The sequence below is a fragment of the Stigmatopora argus genome, chromosome 15 (assembly GCF_051989625.1).
Source record: "Stigmatopora argus isolate UIUO_Sarg chromosome 15, RoL_Sarg_1.0, whole genome shotgun sequence".
NCBI classification, from domain to species: Eukaryota; Metazoa; Chordata; class Actinopteri; order Syngnathiformes; family Syngnathidae; genus Stigmatopora; species Stigmatopora argus.
The window spans coordinates 13,535,665-13,560,592 of NC_135401.1; the positions used below are offsets into that span (position 1 = coordinate 13,535,665).

Sequence of the window (24,928 nt, forward strand, 5' to 3'; positions counted from 1 at the left end):
AGTCCTCACCGTGTGGAGTTTGCATGTTCTCTCCGGACTTGCGTGGGTTTTCCCCAGGTACTCCTGTTTCCTCCCACATCATCCCCAAAACATGCAAAATAGGCTGGTTGACCACTCTAAATAGGTAAGAGTGTGGGCGTGACTCGTTGTCAGTCTCCTTGTGCCCTGCGATTGGCTGGCCACCAATTCAGGATGTGCCCTGCTTGCTTTCCATAGTTGGCTGGGATAGGATCCAGCACCCCCACGACCCTAGTTAGGATAAGCGATTCAGAAAATGAATTAATCAATATATATGTCGATTCTCAAAAAACAGCATTTAAAAAGACTTTCAATCAAATTTACCATGAAAATCTAATGCTACAATAATGATAACATAATTAAATTAATAATTTTGTCTAAGACAACCCATTTTATCTAGCAACAGCTCCCATTGCTAAACCGGCACTCCGTCTTATGATTGTTCTCCAAATTGATCACATGAACGCGTGGCTCCATTGGGCACGCTGTTGCGTTTCCATGGCAACGGGGACAACTTTGTGCTGTTTTAAGGCAAACTTGTGTGTTCAAAGGTGTCACATGATCGCCATCGTCATCATGATGATGAAGAAGAGGAGGAAGAGTGTCCTTCTCCCTCCACTCCCTCTTCATCCCTCCTCCTCCTTTTCCCTTCACAGTAGCACCAGAGTCCAGTGGAGTGCCGCTCGTTCCTTCTTTCTGCTTTTCCACCTCTCGTCTTTTTGCTCCTTTTGGGAACTTCTGACATCCACGACGCGCCTCCCTCCTCTTTCTCCTCCTCTCCTTTCTTGGCATCCTTTAGAAGCGGCGGGTCTTTTTACTTTTTTTGCTGACATGAGTGCGCCTCCGCTCATCCGCACCCCCAGTTTACTCACCTTCCCCGGGGGGCAACCAGGAGGAGAAGGAGGAGGAGGAAGTGGAGGGGGCGGAGAAGGCGTGCTGTCCTTCCATATCCAGATCGGTCTGAGCCGAGAACCGGTCCTGCTGGACTCGGCTGACGTGAGTCTAGCTCAAGTGCGAGAAGTGGCCTGCTCCATCGTGGACCAAAAGGTAAGACCGGAACAATCACAGTCAACACAGTCAACACTAGTCCTAAGAGAGGAGGGTGACGATGTGAAGTCAAACTTCAAATAAAAAGTTGAAGAAAGACACATTTAGCAAAATCGCGGTCTAAATGCTGAAAAACAATTCACTAAATATTAGTATTTAGTAATTACCTCTTGCAGATGTACTTTAACCCAGTCCCCTATCCAATTTTGGTTGTTTTTCCGCTGTCAACTAATGGGATCTTTTAGACTTGGAAGGCTGGCAGCAATCAAGAATGCGATCCCTGTATGGCGTAAAAACTTCTTTACAGTGCAAACAGATTGGTTGGGAATCGTCAACAATGTCTATGAAACATCATTACAGTTCTTATGGATTGGATGTCTATTGCCGTCCCTGGCACTGAATGGGTTACTGCCACATTACTCTAACACAGTGTGAATTCAACCAATGAATAAGAATGAAAACAGGAAGGAATTGAGTTCACCTGAGTTTTTCCATCCTACTTTACACTCAAACAACAATAATTCATTTAGTTGGGGATTATTAATTAATATTGTCAAATGATTAGTTGGGAATTTAAATCCAGGTTTAATAAACTATGCATCACCAAGACGAGTGTAACCAAGTCATTGCGCTGTGGACAGTAAGGCATTATTTTAATGTAATTTCATTTTATTTTTTATGTAAATACAACCTAATCTTGCAAAGAAATTAAGGAAATTTTGGGATTTAGTTTCACATTAACATTATAAATGCTAATCAAGTCAACATTGAGTAAATTAATGCCAATCAATGCTTATGATAAAAAAAATATACCACACCTCTCTACAGACACTTACATTACTGCAATACAACACACTTGCAAGCACATCCATACACAACCCACATAAACAAAAATATACACACAATAAAGAACACCAAATAGCATACACAAACAAACATTCCCAAGCAAATCAACAAAATGTATACAAAATAAAATAAACCCATAAAATATACATAAAAAACAAAGGCTAACATCCAAGACACATGCATAAGTATTACACACACAAATACAAAAATTACACCAAAGAAAGTACACTTGCAAACTGCACATACCAAATCACACAACTAACACACATAAAACAAACATACAGCCATTCCTTCAAAACAGACATTACAAAAAACACTAAAAACACATACACAGAAACAAAAATGCAAAAAAATATAAGTCAAAATGTAATGCTTCTGTCCATGTTTACATGTGAACGTGTTTGCTTGAGTGAGAGCATGTATTGGAGGGATTTCAATGGAGGTCATGCAGTGATCATGTGTAATGCTGCAGGCTAACCACACTAACCATAGAGTTATAAGTTTGAACGCTGGGACAAGTTACACCAATGAGGTCATATGATCATGCTTACTTCAAATTGTTAGCTCTTTGTTGATTTTAAAGTGCACACTTGCATGAATCTGTGTGTGTGTGTGTGTGTGTGTGTGTGTGTGTGTGTGTGTGTGTGTGTGTGTCTGTGTGTGTGTTTGTGTATGTTAGCACAGTAACTGACCCGGAGATTGGCCAACATTCTGTTGGAAGTCTATAAACTCTTTGCAGAAACTGTTAGCAAACACATATTCCACATATTTACACAAACATTCCCATTAACAACTATGTGCATACACTTACCCAAAAACAAGAATTCAAAGGTTTTTACTGTTACTTTAACACAGGAAATAAAACCTCAGAGCAGTGTAGCACAAAAAACAGAGTACACTTACATTATTTACACAAACGCATAGGGACACACAAACCGATGTGTCCATTAAGTTACTTTAATTGTCGCACTTCAGTTGGCACTTTTGCACCTGAACTGTTAGCAAGCTTGCTACGCGCAAATGCACATATGCAATGTTGCTAGCGAGAGCAGCAGGTGACCGCAACACCTGTAAGACAGCATGCGACACTTAACACATTTACACAAATGAACGTATTAATGTGCATGAGTGTTGGTTTTAACAAAACCTCTATTGCCTGGAAAGTGCTTAATGACGGGCTCAACGATTATGTTCCCACTAGAGGACGTGATGCACAATTTTGATTTAAAAAAATAATAATTACGATTTTTTTAGCCGAAGATACGCAACTCGCAATGTGAAGAGAACACTTTCATGACGTCACACGCATGTGCATTGTGAAAAGTCTCAAAGGTTTTTTTTTAAACAAAATTATGTGTAAACTTCAAACAAATCCCATCATGTAAAGGCAGCCAATAGTATTTTTTTTAATGAGCCAAACTATGGCAAGTTTCCATAAGGGGGTTCTTACTACTAATCACTTCTTCAAATCAGGCAAATAACAGAACTTTTTCCCACATGTTTGCCAACTGTGAATCACTTTCTAATTCGCTTACACAGCTGCATTTGGTTATGCAACATGCCAGTATTTATTTTTGCCATCACGAGTTTTTTTTTTTTTTCAATTGAACCACTGGTAATAAAGCGAAACATTTTAGTTTGCTTGGCAAGTTGAGTATAATCCTTTTAAAAATTAGATGATGAAAATTCCAGGTTTGGCTAATATTTTATTTATTATTTTAGTTTAATTTTGTGTCTTGTATTTTATATATTGCTGGAAATATAATTAATGCATTGATTAATTCATATTTTTTGATTTAGTCATTTAGTTAATTGTTTTTTTTCAGTGCCATTGATGCCAATTGACCTCCATTCCATTTGAAAACACATGAATGTGTAGAGACACCCACATTTTATATATTTGATGACATAGTACATAGCTTTGATGGGTTTATGTTTACCTTATTACTATCATATATGTACTATTTGATGCATGTAATTATTGTTTAAGTCATTTGCTGTAGTTGACAGCAATAAATGACCAATCCACTTTAACAGGGACAGCTGGCAGCACTCAATCACCATCCATGATAGGCGTTAAGGATTTTTTTTAAACAAAACCGGGTGGCTTTGCAAAATTTTGATATATCATTCGTTGTATCAGGGTACATAAATATATATATATGTACCTATAATATAAATACACACACACACTTACACAGAGACACACAGACAGCAAGCGACTGACAGTTTTAATAAAGTCATTTGTGTCATTTGAGGCTTTTTCCTACTGTTGCCCGGCAACTGATGATGATGATGATGAGGATGATTGCGCTTGTGAAGTGTCCTCATGTCATTATGGCTTTTATACGCACACACTCACACACAGTGTGTGTCTGGTCGAGGTAACAACTTTTAGTGCAGTTACCCATCATGCATATCAGAGTGCGTGTGTACATGAGTGTGTGTGCATACGGTGGAAAAGGAAGAAGCCTTGAGCAGCGGCTACTGCCATGCCAACTGAGTGCTGTTACCGTGGCGACGAGCATCACAAGTATGAGGAGATCAGAATGTTGCAAATAAAGGACGATGGCAATAAATGTCTTAAATTATTTGGACTGGAGATTATTATATATTTCAGTGCGATTCATGGCGATAATCAATTAAATATTGTTTCCACCGTACCGTTGTAACCGTTATGACGGTAGGTAGGTTGTTGATATGTTTCGTTCTTTGGAGGGTTGTAAGTGGTGGTAATATGCCAAAGCTACAATATTGTCATGTAAAAAGAGTTTTTTTAGCCCAGATCTGATTTTCTATTTTCATCACAGGTGGCAAATTATATTTTTGGTCATTATGCCATTTTTCTTATTCATATCTCAATCCTTTAGATTCCTGAATGTGGCTTTTATGGGATGTACGACAAGATCCTTCTTTTCCGCCACGACTCGACAGCTGACAACGTTTTACAGCTGCTTCGTTCAGCCTCACAAATCCAAGATGGTGACCTCGTGGAAGCCGTCCTCTCAGGTGGGTTTACATCAAGCAAGTAATTTTTTAATTACTGGAAGTGAGGAACTATATTAAGCTCACCTGACCATAAGCTACACTAATGAAATTTCTGAAAATGTAAGAAAAAATATGGACATAATAAGCAATACTATATATATACATATATATATAAATATATATATATATATATATGTATATATATATGTATATATATATACATATATATATATATATATATGTATATATATGTATATATATATATATATATATATATATATATATATATATATATATATATATATATATATGGTATGCATGTATCACATGGTTAAAGTCCCACTATTCCAGATTTTTACACACAAAGGAAATGCCAGATTTTCATCTGAGTATTCAAATATAAACTATCAAGACTCGTACAGATACGATTAACTATTAAAACTGTGCAAAGAAAATAATTTATGTAACATTGTGGGTAAGCATTCTTAAAAAACGTCGATGTACTGGGCAGAATCCACCAGAGGGTGTATGAATCAATGGACAAAGAGTATGCAGATTTATACATTCATTGTGTTTATAATGTGCCAAATTGGAATACAAAATTGAAAGTGGGTCAGAGAAGGAAATAAGTACCAAAGAAAATGAGATTTTACCGTACAAGATCAAAAGGGAGACTCAAACAGCATAACACGGGTCCCTGTGCGTCAGCAAAAAGGAGAGAATAGGGAGCCTTTTGAGTTTCCTTATTATCTGGTCTGCTGAATGCCAAATATCTTACATTCATGACCCTCGACTCTACATTTATTATATGAAATCAAAACCGCGTGGAGTAATCCCTTGAATATCACGGTTAATGTAGACCAGACATGGCCGCGATAATCGAAAAATTGCTAAGTATGGTCACTCCTATTATAACTTTTTTTTTCTTTAATGCTGAGTCCTTGTAGCAAAAGTGGCTCCAGCCTACGAGTTTGAGCATGGATTTTCACATTTTTATGAACTTTTAAAAAGAAATAATAATAATAATTAGTGAATTTGCGATAAGTGAAGACGGGAAAATCGAGGGATTACTGTATTTTTACTAGTTCAGTTTCAGTAGACCAAATAAAGCCTTATTCTTTTGGTTACCATGTCATTGTAACACGGGTATATTTTACCTGCGGGTTCAGTCCTACTGCGGCCCTTTGTGGAATTAGTTGCCCAGGTCTGGGCTAATGGCTTTCAACGCTACTCCTAGATAGCTTTGCCAACTTGCCCAAGAAAAAAAGAAGACATTTCATTTGTAAAACTGGCCGACCCAATAATCGTCACCTTTTAATTCTTTTTGTGTGTGCTTTTTAAAAATTATTTGGCTCAAACCTGAGTTAATTAGGTACATGTTTTACTGATATAAGCACGTGGAAATTCAATAATCATGAGTGATGTATTTTAATTTTAAAAATATATATAGATACATGTTTTTGCGTCTTTAGAATATGAAGAAGTGTATATATTAAATATTAGATGCATATGTAAATACTAAACAAATATTATCTATTTATAATAAATGTGTAAATACTTTAAGTACTCTAATCACAATCGCTCTTCTCCGCTTGAGTTTAATCCCCCCAAAAAAATGATGAAAGATCTGTGCAGTATGATGAAGGTGAAGTAAAGAATGAAAATGAAGATTTACTGCACAGGTTGGATTGGATAACTTTATTCATCCCGTATTCGGAAATTTTCGTTGTCACAGTAGCAAGAGGGTGAGGATGCAGAAATTGGAATTTAGACATAAATAGATAGGTAATAAGTAAGGTAATAAATAAATACAAAAATAAATAAACGTTTTGCTGAAGTATATATATATATATACATATACACATACGTGTAAATACACATAAATATACATACATACACATACATATATAAGCACATATATACATACATACACATAGATGTACATGCATGCATACGGTAGGTCTTAACACTCAGCCATTTTTTTGTTAAAGAGCCTGACAGCTGATGGGAGGAAGGATCTGCGGAAGCGGTCCTTCCTGCAATGAGGGTGCCGCAGTCTATTGCTGAAAGAGCTTCGGAGGGACTCCACAGACTCATGCAGGGGGTGGGAGGTGCTGTCCATGATGGACATCATCCTGGTCAGCATCCTCCGCTCTCCCACTTTCTCCACAGAGTCCAAAGGACAGCGCAGAACAGAGCTGTCCCTCCTGACCATCTTATTCAGCCTGTTCCTGTCCCTCTCCGTGCTCCTGCATCCCCAACAGACCACTGCATAAAACACTGTAGATGCCACCACAGTGTCGTAAAAAGTCCTCAGCAGTGTCCTGCACACTCCAAAGGACCGTAGAGTCCTCAGTAGGTAGAGGCGGATCTGGCCCCTTTTATACAGGGCATCTATGTTTGTGGACCAGTCTAGTTTGTTGTTGAGGTGAACACCCAGGTACTTAAAATTCTCCACGATTTCAATGTCTGTAACCTGGATGTTCACCTGAGTGGCCTGTTGATGATTCCTCCGAAAATTTCCTTTGTCTTACTGGTGTTGATGTAGAGGTGGTTTTGCCTGCACCAGTCAACTTTACCTTGACCATTGAATATTTTGTTGCGTGCTCAGCTTCAGCCACAGTTGAAGACTTCCAGATCCGCCCTCATTGCCTGTTCGTGCACTCATACCGGGCACCTGCCTTCTGCGACCATTGCGGTGAAATGCTGTGGGGGCTTGTGCGGCAGGGCCTCAAATGTGAAGGTACGTTAAAAAGAATTGGACGTCTTTGGCCCTCAGTGACAGCCAATGAGTTATAAATGTTTGTTTGCGTGTTTATATGTATGTGTAGGCTGCGGGTTGAACTACCACAAGCGCTGTGCATTCAAGATCCCAAACAACTGTAGCGGCGTGAGGCGTCGCCGCCCGTCAAGTGTTTCTCTGACAGGGGCGTCAGGCTACTCAGTGGGTCGCCCTCTCTCGGGCGAACCCTCGCCCCCACCCCACTTTGGTGATGAGGCCCTGCTGGTCAGCACCTTCACACTCATCATTGTAAACTCATTCAATATGCAAAACCTCACTACCTATTTCATGTTCCTTTTCCAGTCACCGGTCAGTCCAAATATGGAGGTAAGAACAGCAACGTAAGATTTCAAATAGGAGTTACGGCTTTAAATTGGAGTCAGACGAAATGAAGGCTTCAAAAAACCTCTGGGTTTCAAATATTGATTTAAAAAAATGTTTATGGTTCAAAATTGCCTTTTAAGCTTGGATTAGTGGTGTAAATAGTATGGCTTTGAAATTAGGGTTTCACCTAGCAGCACACGTTGAAAAAAATACATAGAAATGTCAAAATAAAGATTTTTTCCAGGAGCGAATATTAGAAAATTGGATTTCAACATTATATTGCTTTACATTGGAGAGCTTTCAATTGAATGACGGTCATTCAAATTAAGGTTTGAAATCATGGTCAGCATTTTATAACATGTTATTGTTTCACATTTGTGTTTTGGGCCTGGGTAAAGTTTCTTTAAAAAGTGTAAGGTCTTTTAACTTAGTTTTCGCGTTATTGTTTTGGTTGAGCGAAATTTGCAGAATAGAGTTCATGAACATTTTAAGCCTACTTTGGAATTCCTACAACAGTTTTGGTTTAAATTAGGGTTTTCATCATATTTTAAGGTTCAAAATGTTTTTTTTTCCATGTGTGAGGATTCTATTACGAAAGACGTCCCACTTTCAATGAAAGTTGTCAATAAGGTTTTTTTTAACTAGAAATGTTCGTTGTGGTCGTAGGGGGACACGTGGCGGACACGTGAGCGACGCTTTAGCAGCCAGTCATATGTGGGTCGACCCATCGAGCTGGACAAGCTGCTGATATCAAAGGTGAAAGTGCCCCACAGCTTTCTCATCCACTCATACACGCGACCCACTGTCTGCCAGCACTGCAAGAAACTCCTAAAGGGCATCTTCAGACAGGGCTTGCAGTGCAAAGGTCTGTGGCTAGCTCATTTCCTGCCATTGACAGCGAGTTCTGTCTCGTGTCTTATGTTAATTTGTCTCTCTTCTTGTTCAGATTGTCGCTTCAATTGTCACAAGCGTTGCGCTCCAAAGGTTCCAAACAACTGCTTGGGAGAAGTTTCCAGAAACGGTGGTGAGCACACACAAACACGCGTACTCACACCCACACCAACACAGGTACATTTGTATGGAGAACCAGGAGTGGCACAATTTCATCATAACTGAGTTTTAAACAATGCTCACTTGACTCATAACATGGCCTAAGGTTGTTGAGAGAAGATTCATTCATTCATTTATTTGCTTATTATTTGTTGATTTGTATAGTTAAAACGTCATGGGCAATGTTCCCTGTAAGCTGCGTGCATGCGCAATTGTGCACTAGTCTCGTCTTCTCTGCGCACAGCAAATCATATGGAGCGCACAAAATAAAATCCCCAATTTTTTATTTTATTTTTTTTAAATGTATTATTATTATTTATTTTTTGTAGCTGTGAGGCTGACGCGCTAACCACTCATCAGCCGGGCCGCCCCATTCATAGATATTAATCATTACATTTTATTATTACTAAATAATTTATGTGTAGTAGACATGCACCTGCTTATGGCAGGTGTGATACTGGTGTGTGCCCATAGCGAGCAATGATGATGTTGCTCACACCGGTACTCAGTCTGCTCAGGGAGGTTGTCTTTCTGCCCAGACAAACAAAAAATTTGAGGGAATATTGGTCATGGGTGTGCTGGGGCCTCTCCCAGCCAACTATGAACAGTAGGCGGGGACACCCTGAAATGGGCGCCAGCCAATCGCATGGCACAAGAAGACGGACAACCATTCACGCTCACACTCAAATCCAAGGGCAATTTAGAGTATTCAACCAGCCAGCCTATCTTGCATGTTTTTTGGGATGTTGGAGAAAACCGGAGTACCCGGAAAAAAACGCACAATTCCAAGGGGAGAACATGCTAACTCCACACAGTGAGCTAACAACTCGGACACAGGGCCGCCGTACTATATTGCAATTTTACAAAAGTGAGACGTTCCCTCAGTAAACACTTCTGCCGACAAAAGGATTCTTTTCATTCAGGATGCAAGCTTTTGCTATGATAAATCATTAAGTCTACTTTAGTAAGAGATTCACTCACTTGACGCCTACACACTCATGCGGTGCGCATAAGTCATCATTGACTTGCAGGTGTCAGAAGGCGACATAGATTCGCCGGGGGTGATGGAGCCTATCCCAGGTGACTGGGCATGGGGCGGGAGACACCCTGAATTGGTGGCCAGCCAATTGCAGGGCACGAGGAAACGTACAACCATTCACGGCCCCACTTATACCTAGGTGCAATTTAGAGTATTAAACCAGACTACCATGCATGTTATTGGAATGTGGGAGGAAACCGGAGTACCCGGAGAAAACCTGCACAAGCCAGGGAGAATATGCAAACTCCACACAGGTGGACTGACCTAGATCCGAGCCCAGGACCCCAGAACTGTGAGGTTGACGCCTAGTGAGGATAAAGTGGTTCCGAAAATGAATGAATGAATACATTTTTTTAAGTTTCAGAAATGATCTTTATACAATGTCTACATTATATTTATAGTCACATTTAAATATTTATTTATTTCAAATTTGATTTAATTTAGTTTTTATTAATATATTCCAATTCCCATTTATTAAAATACTTATTTAGTTCACTTTTTATTTTTACTCCAGTTTCCTTGCACAAATGAACTGTTATTTGTCCATTAAACTTGGGGTAGGTTCTTGAAATAGAGTTTCCCACCTAAAGGGTGCTGTCTCCATTTCTGTATTAAACCCACACACAAAGTACTCTGGGTCAATGCGTGCAACATATGGTAATGCAAGCATGAAACGTACAAGACTATTTATGCTAGCGTAGTTTTCAAAAGGCAACAGGAGCAGAACTGAGTTTGATTGTGCTTTACTGACGTAATGTGTATTCGCGTTAATATAATTTGAAGCATTCAAACATCTGCAAATCCATCAAAGTCCTCATTTTCTGTATCTCGCATAGAACTCGGCCAAGTGGGAGAGTTTACCGTCCAACACACTGGGTGCCATCTCACTGTCAGAGGTGTCACCGAGGGCTTTCGTAAAAGTGATGCCGACCGGCTTAAGCAAAAGCTCTCCTTGCTCGTTGACTGATTAGCCCAGACAATCACAATCCATTTCAAATCATCACATAACTCGTACAACGCTGCCTGCCAGTCTTTGTAAAGTAACTATATTTGCCATCCGACATCCATCGCACTCAAGCCGGTCGCAATGTTGCCTCTTTTGTGTTCTATCCATGACTTGAATCCATCTTCCAAGGTTTCACACCTGCATCCTGTTGTCTTCATGTCAGGCCTTTCCTCTACATAGCTATATGGTGTTGTTTATTTGCCTATTGAGAGTATTTTTGACGGATTAAAGCGCTACGAGCACATGGAAGCCAACTGCCTGGTCACTGGTCAGAGATCTTTTGATCAGTGGCGGGCTGTGCATTTCAAACCGACACCTTCAGTGCTATGTCTGAATTAATCTAACCCTCAATAATTATTTTGTGGCTATAAACCAGCTACAGCTGCGACACATAAAAAAGCATCAATAATAACCTCATACAATTGAAATATTATTTAGGAATATACCCACATTTTACTCACCAAAATCCTTTTTATTTGTACACAAAACCCATCCTCCTTTCTTTCCTCCTTTTCTATCGCCATCGAAGCTACTAATGCTGAAAGTCAAGCCTGTCCTGTCGTATTTCTGGCATAAGTTTTTATTCGAATTAGGGCTGAAAATGTCCGTTCCCAGTTGTGACAGGCTTGCTAGCTAGTTGTCCGACCTTCGCCCGTCTTGAAAATGGCTTTGAGAGTAAATCTGCAAGCAAATCAATTTCTTCTCCTCCTTCAGCCATTGTGGGTTGACAAACCCGCTATTAAATCAACACAACAATATATTTGCTTGTGCAGCTCACTCCAGATACAGTTTGATAGCTCTGGCTAGTCCACTCTATCACTAGCCAATAATAGTTTGTGAAAGCGATGACGTATCCGTACGTCTGCGAGAAGGCCTTGGTGTCGCCAACTCGAAATCTGATTGGTTAAATCAACAGTTTTATTGATGCCTATTTCATTCTGCAGGGCCTGCAGAACTGATTGTGAGGGCATACACGTAGCTTTCCAACCCTGGCAACAAATAATTGGTTGCAAATAATTGGTTGGTTAAATGCTTGAATATGAAAACACACATCTGGAAGCAGCGCAACCAGGGGAAAAGCAATGAAACGAAGCTGACAGTCAATTAGGAATTATTTAATGAGTATTCATAGACAAAATATAATTTTGAATACAGAATTTTGAATTTTGTGTATACTCAAGGCGCACCAACTGATCGTGCGCAAAATCCATTTTAGAGCAAATTTAATACTAGTGCGCTCTACAGGCGTGAAATTATGATGAATAAATAAACTTTGATGAGCCATTTAGTTAAGTATTTTCATTTTATTATGTACTCTCACCAACGCTTGAACCCACAGAGCTGCTAAGTCCAGGGGCCGAATCCGACGGCATCATGGCGGACGTTTGCTTTGACGGCCAAGAGAGGGGCGGTGGGCTGATCGATGACACAGATGACATCGCCATGACAACAGATGACATGACCGTTGCCGTGGCTGCAGAGGCGGGGTCCACAGATCTTGGAGACGTGCAAGACCAAGATGGGGATGACTCCAACAGGGCCATCAGGTAGCTGCCTTTCATGATAGCTTTGTGTGTCAATCAGAGGTTTGTCCCGACCCTTCACAGCCCATCGACCAGTAACAACATCCCATTGATGAGAGTGGTGCAGTCAGTCAAACACACCAAGAGGAAAAACAGCAACGTCATGAAGGAAGGATGGATGGTCCACTACACCAGCAAGGACACCCTGGTACTCGTCTGGTACTCATTGGCTGTCACTGACGGTGATAAATGTCCAATCTATTTGGACCGGCAGTGCCAGAAAGATACAAAAGTGTTGTGCTTAACAGATACTTTCATCAGAAAGATATTTACTTACTCATTTCAATATACTAGCTTTTGGGCATCATCATGGCATAAGATAACGTCAAAGCCCTATTTTTGTCAAAATTTCATCTCATCTCCTCTCATTTTCTGAACTGAGCTTTATCCTTCATTAGGGTCGTAGGGGGTGCTGGAGCCTATCCCAGCTGACTCCAGGCCTGAATCGACGGACCACCATGCACACTCACACCCATACGTAGGGGCAATTTAGAGTGTTCAATCAGCCTACCATGCATGTTTTTGGAATGTGGGAGGAAACCGGAGTACCCAGAGGAAACCCACCTAGGCCCGGGAAGAACATGCAAACTCTACACAGGTGGACGTGACCTGGATTTGAACCCAGGACCCCATAGCTGTGAGGCTGACGCGCTAACCACTCTTTTGTCAAAATGAAGCTCTTTAAATCACTTTGGGGAACTCCCTTGCCAACTATAACCACTTCTTTTTTATTAATAATACTATTTTAATATTTTATCAATATAATACATGATTAAACAAAATAAAAGTATATTTCTCAAATGAAGCTTGTAAGTCATTGTAACAGAGAGAAAGCAATTTATGTAGAAATTACACTCCTCAATACACTTCAACATAGTTACTCGACACCTTAGCCCTACCTTTGTTTAAGTCAGGAGTGTCAATCTGATTCCGCAAAGGGACGCAGTGGTTGCTGGTCTTTATTTTAACCAATCCAGTGCCGTTAATTGAACCAGTGAGATGTCTTCAAGCGCTGCGAGAACATTCAAACTCCACACAGTGAGGGCCTTCTGTGAGGCCGACGCACTAACCACTCGTACACTGGGCTGCATTATCAAAACAAAGCGCCCAAATTCACTTCAATGTGGTTCTTCAGCAGGAATATGCCACAAGATGATGCCAAAGCACGACTTTGTAAAATGAACTCATTGGCTGTCATTGCGGAAGACAATCTTTTTCTGATTGAGGACCATAGACTCATGGCTGCCAGCCTTTCTACAGTCTTCCAGTCAAAAAGGACTGGATGTCAATCGGCGTCAATAACAGCCAATGATTGAAGCCAAATTGGATAGCCATAGAGTAAAATAATGAAAAATATTTTTTTTATTCATTAAAATTAATGATGTGACACATGTATGTTTCAGAGAAAGAGACATTATTGGCGCCTGGATAGTAAGTGCCTTACGTTGTACCAGAACGACACCGGGAGTAAATATTATAAGGTAATGTCAAAGCTAAAGAAAATAGTCATGCAAACTGTATGCATATTAATAAGCAAGAAAATGTTGTCCCGTGTGTGTCATTCAGGAGATTCCGCTGTCAGAGATATTGTCATTAGAGGTCGCTCGGAATTTCTCGCTTCTCCCAGACGGCGCCAACGCACACTGCTTTGAGATTGCCACCACAAGTTCTTTGGTTTACTATGTGGGCGAAGAGCTGCAGGGGTCTGAGAGCAACGGCGATAATGTGCTGGTGATGCAAAAGAAATAAACAAAAACAACTCCTATTAATGTACAAGGCATTCACTGGCTATAATATTGTTGAGCATATGTGGCTAAGATTTGGTAGTTATCAGTCAAAATCTGTTTGACTTTGAAGGACCCCTTGGAAAAAGCTGACATGAATTGATTCATGAATGGCTCCTAAAGGTCAAAATGTCTGACTTCCATTGTCTTTTTGGGGCATAAATTCTTTTTCTTCTTCTTCTGGGTCTACTAATTGATCTAGTATTATAATAGACGTGTTCCCCACATTTCATTTTGCTACATTAAATTTGCTTCTTTGGCAGATTTTTCCCAAAATTCTGAGCCTCCTTTAAAGGAAACTGACTCAAACAAACCTCCTCCTTTGTCTTTTCAGGCATGACATCTTGAGCCTTTTTTGGGGTGTACATGTTGCCAAGTAAAACAGACATTGGAGGTTGCAGCTTTAACAGGACCACAAGAAATGTTGAAAATGGCCCTAAAACGGCTGTTTTTAAACATAATTGCAAACTTTGTATTGTTTGATGAGATTTTTTTTTCCTACCAGGTGAGCGGTGCGGGTCAGGATGTGGCCCGTATGTGGGAGATGGCTATACAGCACGCTCTCATGCCTGCAGTCTCCATGGGAATTTCTCATAGTTGTCGTGGCGACGGGCACAGTGAGTACTCTGACATTAAAATTACAAATTATTTTCCCCCCTTTATTAATAACTATTTGGCTGACCACCAATTCAGGGCGTCCCCGGCCTTGTGCCCATTGTTAGCTGGAATAGGCACCCCCGCGACACTTGTGAGGATAAGCGGTTTGGAAAATGAATGAATTGTTAACTAAAATGCAATTTTTCCAAATCTGCTCAAAGAATCTACAATACACATTATTCATTACAAATGTGTGATGCGTCAACAACACGTGAAGTTGTGTGTTACTCTGGTTTAAATGGTACGACGTCTAAATGAGGTTACTCGGTCGTTTGGTCGCCGGTCTTTTGGTAGCCGGTCTTTTGGTCGCCTGGAAGGTTATTGATAATTACCATTTAAATCGTTGCTCAAATTCCCTAAATACAAACTGTGAATTATTATTTAGTCATACTATTATTAGGCTAAAGAAAAGCTCTAAATTTCCCATACTTTTATTGTGTTTTGTTGGAGAACTTGTTAAGACCCTGACTGACGTCCCTTCCTAAGGGGACAACTCATGTACAAACTCTTATACACTCACAGGTCCGCTCAGTGAAACTGCTCATGGCCATTGTTGGCTTTTATTGATGCGTAGACCGTGTTGTTTTACCTTGTTTTGTCGCCGGACTTTTGGTCGCCCGGACCCAAACAACGGGCGACCAAAAGACCGCGACCAAAAGTCCGGCGACCAAAAGACCGCGACCAAAAGACCGGCGACCAAACGACCGCACACGCTAAATGAGCACCACCTGATGAGCAATCTTATATAGTCTCTTTCTTCAGTGTTGCCTAGTTTATCTTTCTTTCTTTCTTTTTTTTTTTGGCAATTGCACACAACGACTTCTGGGTTAGCCCAACTTTAGCCTAGGATTCCCCTTCTCATTCTGTTAGTCAGTCGAATCTTCAGTCAGATTGAGATTAAAACTATTCTGTCCCTTGGAGTTATTTGTGTTTATACTGTTTATAGTCCTGGAATGCTTTAGGATGCTGACCCTTGGTGACATTGTAGCCATTGGGGTGGTCATCGAAGGCTTCATTGTTCTCCTGTCCCTTGGTAGCGTTGATGCCTTTCTGGTCGTCTATGGCTTTGTCGCTCTGCTATGACTTGGTCGCGATCTGGCCCTTGTGATGGTCATAAAGGCCCCATATAATGGTCCCGAAAACCTGAGATTGTCTCGTACAAGTTCAATCCACACCGTAACACGGCCCCCATAACTCTCAAAAGGAGAGACACAGACATTTTTCTTACTTTGCTTTCAATGGCGCCGTCTGGGTCATCGTCGTCATCATCATCGTCATCCTCATCGTCATCCTCATCGTCATCCTCATCGTCATCCTCATCGTCATCCTCATCGTCATCCTCATCGTCATCCTCATCGTCATCCTCATCGTCATCATCCTTCTCATCTTCATTATCATCGTCGTCCTCATCCTCATCCTCAGGGGAGAACATGCAAACTCCACACAGGTGGACCGAACCTGGACTTGAACCTGGACTTGAACCTGGATTTGAACCTGGATTTGAACCCAGGACCCCAGAGCTGTGAGGCCAACGTGCTATCCACTCAGGCCACTGGGCCACCTTCTGGAACAAATGCATTTTGTAAATAGAGTTACCACTGTATTTACCATGCAGTAGGGGAATTGAGCCCAAGTTGCATAGGTTCTGGCATTGTGTCTCTCCTTTTTCGAGTCATGGTGCGGTTTGACCATATACTTGTAATCTCATATTTTCAGGAACTGCTTTCATTTTTATATTCCATGATGAAACCAATAAGAACCTGTCTACTTACTGAAAACCCTCTTCTGGCTCCCTCACTCTCGTGACGTCAATGTTTTTTTAAGAAAGCTGACGGCAACATTACATAAATGATTTCTTGGGGACAATTTTAATACTTCCATGTGAATGCTGTTCTTTATTTTTTGAATTTGAGAAGATTCTATCTTTTTAATTGGTGTGTAAAAATTCAGGTTATAGGGCCTTTAATTCCTGCTGCGTTTAGTGAAGCCGTATGCGACCATTGGCTTTAATTTCTGTTACGAATTACGAATCTGAAAAGCAGTGGAATATACATGCACCAGAAATGCTTTAGAAATACGGCCGGGAAGCCATCCCTGGCCCTCGTGCTTTGTATTTAGGCGAGGGCACAATGAAACAGACATTTACTCACACTCACAATCACGTGCCATTGAGTGGGAATCGAACCCAAACTTACAATACCCCAATGTCAAGTGGAAGAACCACCGCATCAAATTCTGGATCTTTTAACAGTAACATTTTAAAACGCCATGTCGTAGGTTATTGAAAGGTGAAGTCAGTTTGCAAATTACAAATTCGAATCACCGTTTTAAATCCAGCAGTGGTTGCTGGTCTTCTCTCAATACCAGCTGGTGGTCTGTGGGTGCCGACTCCCACGCCAGTGATCATAGATATTTCAGACTTAAATGACATCAAAGTGGTTGTGACTCATGTCTATTTCAGGCTTCTCTCCCCATATAACATAACCTGAGAGGACGGAAGAAAAATATTGGAGGTTTTTTGTGTGGCGAGTGATATTATTCTGTGCTTTATTTGAACAGTGAATTATCATAATTCAGCACCATTAAATGGTTCCTTCCAGACATTCCAGTCAGAATTTATTTGACTTCTAGTGCTAAGAAGTGCAGCCAATTAACTGCTAAAGTAAATCAAATTAAGTAAGTTGGGGAGTGCCAATTTAACCATTCAAAGGGCACTCATGTGAATACTGTAAAATACAATTATTTTTCAGGTATTATTCAGGAACATGACCAGTTTAAATAATATTAATTTTGGTCTATTAACATTTCACTAAATTTTAGCTTCATTTATTTGTAAAGTATTTAAGCAATTATGATTTAGAATTAAAAATACTATATACACTGCTAAAAAAAATTGAAGAATTTTTTGAAGAAACAGGACAATGTCCTACAAACAAAAGGATGGTCACGTCTTTCAATGGAAATAAAAATTTCAGCTCAATTGTGTAGACACCCAAAAATCAGAGTGGAATGAAGCTAAAGCAGGCTATTCCTTTTTTTTCTTCTTAAACTTAATTTTGGCAACTCAAAATGGTTTTCAGTATCTTATCTGGCAGCCACAACCTTGTATGCATGCTTGACAACATTGCGGCATGCTCCCGAAGAGAAGACGGATGGTGTTTTATGGTATTTACCCCCAAATCTGTGTGAGGGCATCAGTGAGCTGTTGTAAAATCTGAGGAGGAACCTATTGGTGCCTAATGGACCTGATATAATATCCCACAAATATTCTATTGGGTGGCCCGGTGGAGCGTGTGGTTAGCGCGTTGGCCTCACAGCTCCGGGGTCCTGGGTTCAAGTACAGGTCGGCCCACCTGTGTGGAGTTTGCATGTTCTCCCCTGCGTGGGTTTCCTCCGGGTACTTCGGTTTCCTCCCACATTCTCAAAAAAACATGCATGCTAGGCTGATTGGACACTTTAAGATTGCCCCTAGGTATGGGTGAGTGTGCATGGTTGTCCGTCTCCTTGTGCCCAGCGATCGGCTGGTCACCGATTCAGGGTGTCCCCCGCCTCTGGCCCGGAGACAGCTGGGATTGGCTCCAGCAATCCCGCAACCCTAATGAGAATAAAGCAGTTCAGAAAATGAGATGAGATGAGATATTCTATTGGTTTTGAGTCAGAGGATCGTGAAGGCAATTGTTTCAATTCCTTCATCCTCCTCTTACCACATGAGGCCAGGCATTGTCGCGCATTGGGAGGAAACCAGGACCAACTGCAGCAATGTAGGGTCTGAGAATGGGTCAAGGATTTCATCTTGATACCTTATTGCGGTCAGACCACCATTTCCCAGGCAGTATAGGTCTGTGCGTCCCTCCATGGATATACATCCCCACACCATCACCGACCCACCACTAAACCTGTCATTTTGATCGACCTTACAGAGAGCATGACGTTCTCCTTGTCTTTTCCAGACTCTTTCATATCGATCACAGGTGCTCATGATGAACTTGCTCTCGTCTGCTCAAAGTAAAGGGCACTAGTGGCGGACTTGGCAATTCTGGTGTTCTTGACCAACTGCAAGTCAAGCTATATACTGCTGGCCAGGGATTCTGACTTCCTGATTTAGGTAGAGACATTCACAGCAGTGGTCTTCTGGAGGTCATTCAGTAGGGCACGAGTAGTGCTTAGCCTGTTCTGCCTTTTCACAATGGAGAAGGTATCAGTCCTGCTGATGGGTTGAGGACCTTTTATAGCTCTCCGAGAATAGCCACCAATCTGTTGAAATCCCTTCCATGCTTTGAAGATTTTGCTGGAAGACACGTTAAACCTTCTTGCTGCAGCACGCATGGATGTGCCATTCGTGAGAAGTTGGACAACCTGAGCAACTTCTGCAGGGTTAATGAATCGCCTCATTTTGTCAGTAGAGATAATTATTCAAGCCCAAACCAGCACGAGTGGAAAACCATCCAAATCCAATCCAATCCAATCCAAAAAAGATAAAGAAACAGGCCTGTTTTGAGGGTTTTCTACACTGAAGTGCACCTTGTTGTTAATTCAATGAACGCCAATATAGTTGATAGTAATAAACGGTGCCCTCAGCTGCTTAACCAACCAGAAAGTTATAAGAAAGGTTTAATTGATTTCATACCAGGCCCAATGAAAATGTGTTCCTTTAAATTTTCTGAACAGTGTATATTTATGCAGCCATTCATTCATTTTCAACACTGCTTTTCCTCATTAAGGTAGCTATCCCAGCTGTTTTCGAGCAAAAGATGGGCTAAACCGTATACTCCTCACAAGTCAGTTGTAGGGAATATATTACGCCTGGGCAATATGACAAAAATTGTTATTGTGATAAGAAAAAACTGAAAAAAGAATCAGTCAATATGGATAAATAGCAGGATAACTATCACATGTTTTTTTTCTTTCAAGTTTGAAATGTGAAACTTTTGTGAATAAGTAAATAAATTATTAATTGATTCAATTTCTGAACCGCTTATCCTCACAAGGGTCGCGGGGGCTGCTGGAACAAATCCCAGCTAACTGCGGGCACCAGGCAGGGGACACCCTGAATTGGTGGCCAGCCAATCGCAGGGCAATAAATAAAGTACTTTTTTCATTATTAAATTTTGAAAGTAACTACATTACCTTACTTTAAAAGAAAATATAATATGAAATAGAAATTACATAACTCCCTTTTGACAGGCGTCTTTATTTTCATAAATTTAGATTCAACATTCTCCATCTTAATGATGTTTTTATTCCTTGTGGTTACCCCTCGCTTGGGGTCCTTGGAAAAGGATATTGTTGTCATTTTCCAAATGTTCGCTTCTTCTTTCTTGATATAATGTATGGTAGATTCATTCATGTCGTAATGCATGGTACATGGGCATACTTATTGCCCGTCTTTAGCATATCTAACAACTTCACTTTTTCTGTCACATCTTTCGTTTTTTCTTGGACTAATTGGATCTCTTTGATGGCACAGGATGCTTACGAGTTTTTTTCAAAGGTGATCCGAAATCCAAACCTTTTATATTATTCTGTGCTTCATCCTTCTTTTATGGTGGAATTTTTCCTTTTCATCGCCATTGTTCTTCTTCAACGCTGAGTTAAGTGGCGGTCCCCTGTCTTCCGCTTGCGAGTTTCAGCGAGAATTTTCACATTTTTATGAACATTTTTTATTTAGATATTTAATACACCGTGATAGACTGAAGTCATAAATGAACCTGTCGTTTCTCTTCCATGAAGGAGAATGAGAGGCGCATTTCAATTTGTTTCTTTTACTCTCTCTATCAATGGAAGCCATATTTTGAATTTTTCCAGTGGCTGTTTACAGTGAAGAAAAATGTCAAATTCAGTTTTTCTCTTTGTGTTTGTGCAGAGGAAATCTCCATCAGTATTTCTGTCTCCAACAGTCACATCCAGGAGAACGTGGTGAGAACTAGCAAGCACCTAAACACACACACACGCACACACGCATGCACACACAGACTGGCTATGAACCCAGTGTTCTTCTAAAATGAATGCCCAAAGTGCTCAACTTGACAAAGTGGCGCTTGTACCAACCCCAAGGTGAGTGTCGGGCCAGTCCGTGCGCCACCTCGGCAGGAGATGATTGTGATTACTCAGTGAGGCTGAGCGAGTGTCGCTATGGCGACGCGTGGTAATTAGGCTGCGAGCAGCCAGTAATATTTTCTTCTTTGTGCGCTCCTGATGTAGGTGTTATATTAGCCTGTCAGCGCACACACACGCACCAGATGATGCGACCTCACAGCTGGAAATATTTCATGCCCAAGACATACACAGAAAATCCACAAAACATTCGAGAATAACAAATCAACAAAGTTGGAAATAAAACTTCCACCAAACCTCTCCATGGAAGCATATACACAAAATCTACACGATCCACACAATATATACACATAAATATCATACCTGTCAACCTCTGCCGATAACTGCCCTTATAAATGATTATGATTCCCCTTACAACCCCCAAAAAAACCTTACAAACACCGTACAAGTCGTACGGTGTTTGTAAGGTTTTTTTGGGGTTTGTAAGGGGAATCATAATCATTTATAAGGGCAGTTATCGGCAGAGGTTGACAGGTATGAAATATGCACACAGTGTCTACACAATAACTACATAAAATCTATGGGCAGACAACATAAATACTGAAGGCACACAGAACTCAACACAATGTCGACACAACAGTCAAATGAAAACACACATACAAAGCCTAAAATTAAGACAGAATGCTCACAAAAACCACATAAGTTTGACATATTATCGACATAAAACAAAAATATACACAAAATCCAGTCAATGTCAATAAAAAGTGCACAAAACATATACACAAAAGCCTCATAAACATGCATATCCCATTTACACAAGAATTTCACAGCATCTGCACAAAATCACGACTTTATTTATTAACTTACTTATTAGCTATCTATTTTTGTCTAAAATACCTTTCCTATTTCTGCATCCTCACCCTCTTGCTACTGTGACAACGAAATTTTCCGAATACGGGATGAATAAAGTTATCCAATCCAATCCAACACACAAAATCCTCACGATGTCAATAACAACAATGAGTGACATGCACAGAAACACTATATACACAACACTTATAGAAAACCTATACAGGAAGACAACATAAACACAAAATGGACAAAACACCCAGGAAAAACCAAATTATCTACACAAAAACTACATAACAAACAAAAAAACTCAATATCAACTGAACGCCCAGATAACAAGACACACATCCACACAATCATATGCACACACAAAATTTACACATGATTAACAAAACATCCAGATAAAAACACAAACCATCCGAACAACATAAATACAACTTACTCAACATTTTAAGGACACGCCTACAACACACACAAAAACAAATATTCATCCTAGAAAAATCATCATGTCCATCTGTTGAGTACTTGAATTTTTCAATCAAATGTTTGTTTTCATGTTTCAGGACATCAACTCCATCTATCAGATATTTCCAGATGAAGTTCTTGGATCAGGACAGTTTGGAATCGTCTATGGAGGTCAAACACAACACCTTTTCACTCACTGACTGCCACTGAAGTATATTATCATAAATGGCAACCAATGATTAACTTGTTCGGGTTGACAGGAAAACACAGAATTTCGAGCCGCGATGTGGCCATCAAGATCATTGACAAGCTTCGCTTCCCCACCAAGCAAGAGAGTCAGCTGAGGAACGAGGTGGCCATCTTGCAGGTCGGCACTCACACCATGACAAATACAGTAATCCCTCAAATATAGCGGTCAATCTAGACTGGACATGGACGCAATAATCGAAAAATCGCAAAGTAGGGTCAACTTTTTTTGTCTTTAGTGCTGAGTCCTATTAGCAAGAGTGCCTTCCGTTTATGAGTTTCAGCGGGGATTTTCACATTTTTATGAACTTTAAAAAATATATATATACACATATATATATATATATATATATATATATATATGTATTTTTTAAGAGTTGATAACATCTGGCATCTTGGTTGTGTGTTTGTCTTGGATGTGGCTAGAACCTTCACCATCCTGGCGTAGTGAACCTGGACTGCATGTTTGAGACTCCGGAGCGAGTTTTTGTGGTGATGGAGAAGCTTCACGGCGACATGCTGGAGATGATTCTGTCCAGCGAGAAAGGACGTCTGCCCGAGCGCATCACCAAGTTTCTGGTCACGCAGGTCCAACGCATTCCAAATGCTTTCCCTTTGTTTCTTCCATAGTCGAGTTTAAATTAGCCCGCTTGTCCCTGATTGAGTTTTTCAGTCTGTGTGTTGATTTGTTAGGTTGTTTGTGTTTTGTTTTGTTAGTTGTTGTTTTTTTGTTTTTTTGCAGTTAGTCAATTTCTGTGCTTAATTGATTTCTCACTTAGTTTGTCATTTCATTCCAAATTAGGTTGCATGCTAGTTATTAAGTCATTATTTTCATTCCTCTGTTTGTTTCTCAGTTGTTGTTTTTTGGGGGGGATTTCTTATTATTCAGTTTACTTGTCATTAGTTAGTCCAATAGTTATTATTTGACTACCATACATGTGTACTATGTTAGAGTTTGTTTATTATTGGTTTCATTCATTGATCTTTAGTCTATTGTTACTTTTAAGCTTAATTAGTTGATCAGTGTATCAGTAAGTCATTTATTTAGTTTGTTGGTTTGGTTTTGAGAGTATCGTTCATCTTTTAATTATGTTTGAACTTTGGTTAGTTGTTCTATCCGTCAGTTTGTATTTTTTTATCAACTGGTAAATTATTTTCTTTTTCTCAGTAAGTCAGTCAGTTAGTGTGTTAGTTTCTATATACGTAAGTCAGCCAGGCAGCTATTGATTAGTTTGTTTTTCTTTGTCTAAACAACTGTTTTTTTTAACTTACTAGATAGTTTTTTAAATATTAATTTTCATTTTCCTCACCACTTATCCCTGTCAAGATTATGTGGTGACATAGCCTTTTCTAGGCTTAACCCTAGACTGGTTGCCAGTTTGTCGTAGGGCACACATAAAGACAGACAGTCCGCAACAAAGTCAGGCAATCGAACCACTGAAGCGTCCGGTGGTTAAGTTTGTTAAATAGTTAGCGGATTCTAAACATAGTAATTAGACGGCGGCCTGGCCGTGATTGGTTAGCGTGTTGGTCTCACAGTTCTGAGCTCGAGAATTCAATCCCAGGTTCAAACCTTTCTGAGTGGAGTTCGCATGTTATTCCCGAGTTTTATCTGGGTACTCCGTTTTCCTCCCACGTCCCAAAACAACATGCAGAGTAGCATCATGTCTTGATCTAACACTCATTTCATTTGATCTTCTCCAGCACCTCGCTTGGCCATGTGGGTGGGCCGGAGTTGCACACATGCATTAGGAGTAGTACTCAGTATTTGAGGACTTGTGTCACAGACAATGGCTGTTTGGCAATTGAATTTTGCTTACCGACAAGTGTTCCCGATATTCCTCTCGAGTTCTCCTTCCTCTAGAAGTCTAGTTCTGCTTAGTTGGTGTACTTTGCTTTTCTTAGTTTACTTGCCGACTCACTTGTGCTGTTTTTGTTCGACATTCACTCTTTTGTACTCGTATATATGAGTTTATGTTTGGATCTATTCTCAACGGCCTGCTGTTTCATGATAGGTGGGCTGGTTGAACACTCCAAATTACTCTTAGGTATGAGTTTGTGAGTGATTGTCCGTTACGTTGTGTCCTGGCAACTAGTTCAACGTGTCCCCCTCCTTTTGCTAGTAGTTGGCTGGGATAGGCTCCAGCACCCCCTGCGACCCTTGTGAGGGTAAGCGGTACGGAAGATGAG

General features: G+C 40.3%; 1 protein-coding gene across 4 annotated transcripts in view; it reads left to right on the forward strand.

Moving 5' to 3' along the window:
- The first annotated feature begins 647 nt into the window (after positions 1–647).
- The window catches only part of prkd1 (protein kinase D1), a 33,995-nt gene continuing 9,714 nt past the window's right edge, over positions 648–24,928 (forward strand). For all 4 annotated transcript variants that reach the window (XM_077621342.1, XM_077621345.1, XM_077621346.1 and 1 more), the window contains exons 1-16: positions 648–1,065; positions 4,782–4,920; positions 7,511–7,642; positions 7,731–7,906; positions 7,985–8,008; positions 8,672–8,870; positions 8,952–9,029; positions 12,440–12,647; positions 12,708–12,831; positions 14,087–14,164; positions 14,250–14,414; positions 14,973–15,084; positions 20,988–21,040; positions 22,591–22,663; positions 22,753–22,859; positions 23,165–23,326. In XM_077621342.1, coding sequence (XP_077477468.1) covers positions 850–1,065; positions 4,782–4,920; positions 7,511–7,642; positions 7,731–7,906; positions 7,985–8,008; positions 8,672–8,870; positions 8,952–9,029; positions 12,440–12,647; positions 12,708–12,831; positions 14,087–14,164; positions 14,250–14,414; positions 14,973–15,084; positions 20,988–21,040; positions 22,591–22,663; positions 22,753–22,859; positions 23,165–23,326 — 2,046 coding nt within the window. In that variant the 5' untranslated portion in view covers positions 648–849. The remainder of the gene's footprint in view (positions 1,066–4,781; positions 4,921–7,510; positions 7,643–7,730; positions 7,907–7,984; positions 8,009–8,671; positions 8,871–8,951; positions 9,030–12,439; positions 12,648–12,707; positions 12,832–14,086; positions 14,165–14,249; positions 14,415–14,972; positions 15,085–20,987; positions 21,041–22,590; positions 22,664–22,752; positions 22,860–23,164; positions 23,327–24,928) is intronic.